General features: G+C 50.4%; 1 protein-coding gene across 1 annotated transcript; it reads left to right on the forward strand.

Moving 5' to 3' along the window:
* Window positions 1–1,598: 1,598 nt before the first annotated feature.
* On the forward strand, window positions 1,599–2,027 carry EYB26_002328 (uncharacterized protein; the record flags this gene model as incomplete). The annotated part of the gene is made up of 1 exon (XM_054261633.1): window positions 1,599–2,027. The coding sequence occupies one exon, from the start codon at window positions 1,599–1,601 to the stop codon at window positions 2,025–2,027; it is 429 nt and encodes a 142-aa protein (XP_054117608.1).

The following is a 2,027-nucleotide window of genomic DNA, read 5'->3' on the forward strand; positions in this document are numbered from 1 at the left end:
CAGATCTGACTCGACCACATTTGAGGCTAAAACGTTCAACAGAACCACCAACTGTTGTCGCAGCTAACAATGGAGTCGCTTGATCGGAACAACATTTCTATAAAATGTAGAAGGCATATGTTAACTATATAATTTTGAAGTCAAAAATGGGGGGGTTAGGAAAGGGGCTGGGCCGATCCGTGATTGAGAGTACTCTGGCCGCGCCATAGTTACCTATGGTAACTCCGTAGCAACCACCTACATACATATATGTACTGGCATGGCTGGCATAGGACACGACACTGCTCGCTGCATATCTCCATGCACTAGATTCTGTGCGTCTATCTTCATTCAGTACCAGGAACTTTTCTGGGGAGTGTACGTACGTACTATGTATGCAGCACGATGGGTCGGAACACTGCACTGTTACGGTAGGCACGGTAGGCCTCGGTATCGCGATCCAGATCTGACTGGTACTACTGTGGCACAGATGACGAGAGCAGCGTTGAGTCCAGTTCGTGGACTTGTTCTGTGGGCTCTCCACGATGCTGTCCACCTGGATGGATTTCCATACAAATTTTGATGTCCAAGTGAATAGAAGTAATAGAGTTAGGGCTAGACTAGGTAACTCCTGGATATGGTCGGCCCACTCGGGCGGTGCTCGCGGTCGAGCCTCGAGCCCTGAATACGATAAGCTTCCACAATTAATATGCCGCTAGAGCTAGCTACACACGCCTAGCAGGGAACCCTTGATCATCCTTGAATATCTTCACCATCATCACCACCTCCCAATTGACCAAAAATGTTTCAGCCATTTGCATCATCTACTGGTCCACCCATAAAGGCAAGCTTTCCCTGTGAGCGCTCTGATTCGCTCTCGCGTGAGAACCAAGCTCCGAGGCATCCGGACGCCCCATCCGGGAATCCGAATAGCTGCGTTCGTCTTTGGGCTCGACTTGTCCTATCAGAGAAATCGACGAGAAACATATCACAATGGAACAAGGCGAAGCTCCGAATGGTTGGCGTCTGCGGCTATTCGTTGACTGCTGATTAACCTGTCTTCACTCTCGCTTTCCTTCTTTTTGCTATTTCCCTCTCTCCCCCTGCTGCCCAAGAGACAGGTCACCTCCTAGCTCCCAGCTCCTAGCTCCTAGAGTCCGATCTTCAGCCCCCGACAAAACTCCTGTGCAGCTGCTTATTTCATATCGCTATTCATCATTACTAATCCGCCTTCCTTCCCTTCCCCTCGCGCTCGCGCAACCAACCTAGCTTTAGGCTTTGGGTCGGCTTCTTCCAGTCCTCCCTCGTTCCGAGCCGCCACTCCAGAGACCATTCAGTCACGGTCTCAGTCCCGCGAAGCTTGCCCGGCTTGCCGCGTTGGTCTAAGATTACCTCGATTTGTGAATCTGGGGACTAATCACGAGTCGCTTCTGGTGACAGATACATACTTGGATCTATCGGTTGCACTCAAGAAACAAGCTCCGTTGGCAGTGCTTCATTGTTCCTGGTGCGGAGCCCACAGCCACGTCGCGACGCTGCGCAGTCTTGTTGAGATCAAGGTCAACAACGTCTTCCACCCGATTCTCTGTTCTCGAACGAAGAAAGCAATGACAACCGAAATGCGTTCGTTCTATACACCTCCCACGACAGCCCATGCGTCACCGCACTCGCCGCCCATAGTCGACGAGCTCATTAGTAAATATTCCTCGTCCATGACGCACAGCGCAAGCTACCGCTCTACAAAGTCGCTCGGCAGAAGTCGCAATCTCGTCCAGCGCTGCATCGATCATATCTGTCTACAATATTATCGATATGAGGTGACATTTGGTGTCTACGTCATGACTCCTGGAGAAAAATGTGTCGCAAACGCCTTTGTTTTGGTGTTCCTGTCTCTGTTGATATGGGCTTCTCTCCTTTACTTTCCACAGCTGCTTTTCCGAAAGATAGGACGTATGGTCTGGCTTCTCACAGGTCACAGCGAATATGACCAGTCTTATATCAGTCCGGCAACAGCATCAGCCATTCCGACAAGTTTTATGGCATCGTAA

Source organism: Talaromyces marneffei, chromosome 1, assembly GCF_009556855.1.
Source record: "Talaromyces marneffei chromosome 1, complete sequence".
Lineage (NCBI taxonomy): Eukaryota > Fungi > Ascomycota > Eurotiomycetes > Eurotiales > Trichocomaceae > Talaromyces > Talaromyces marneffei.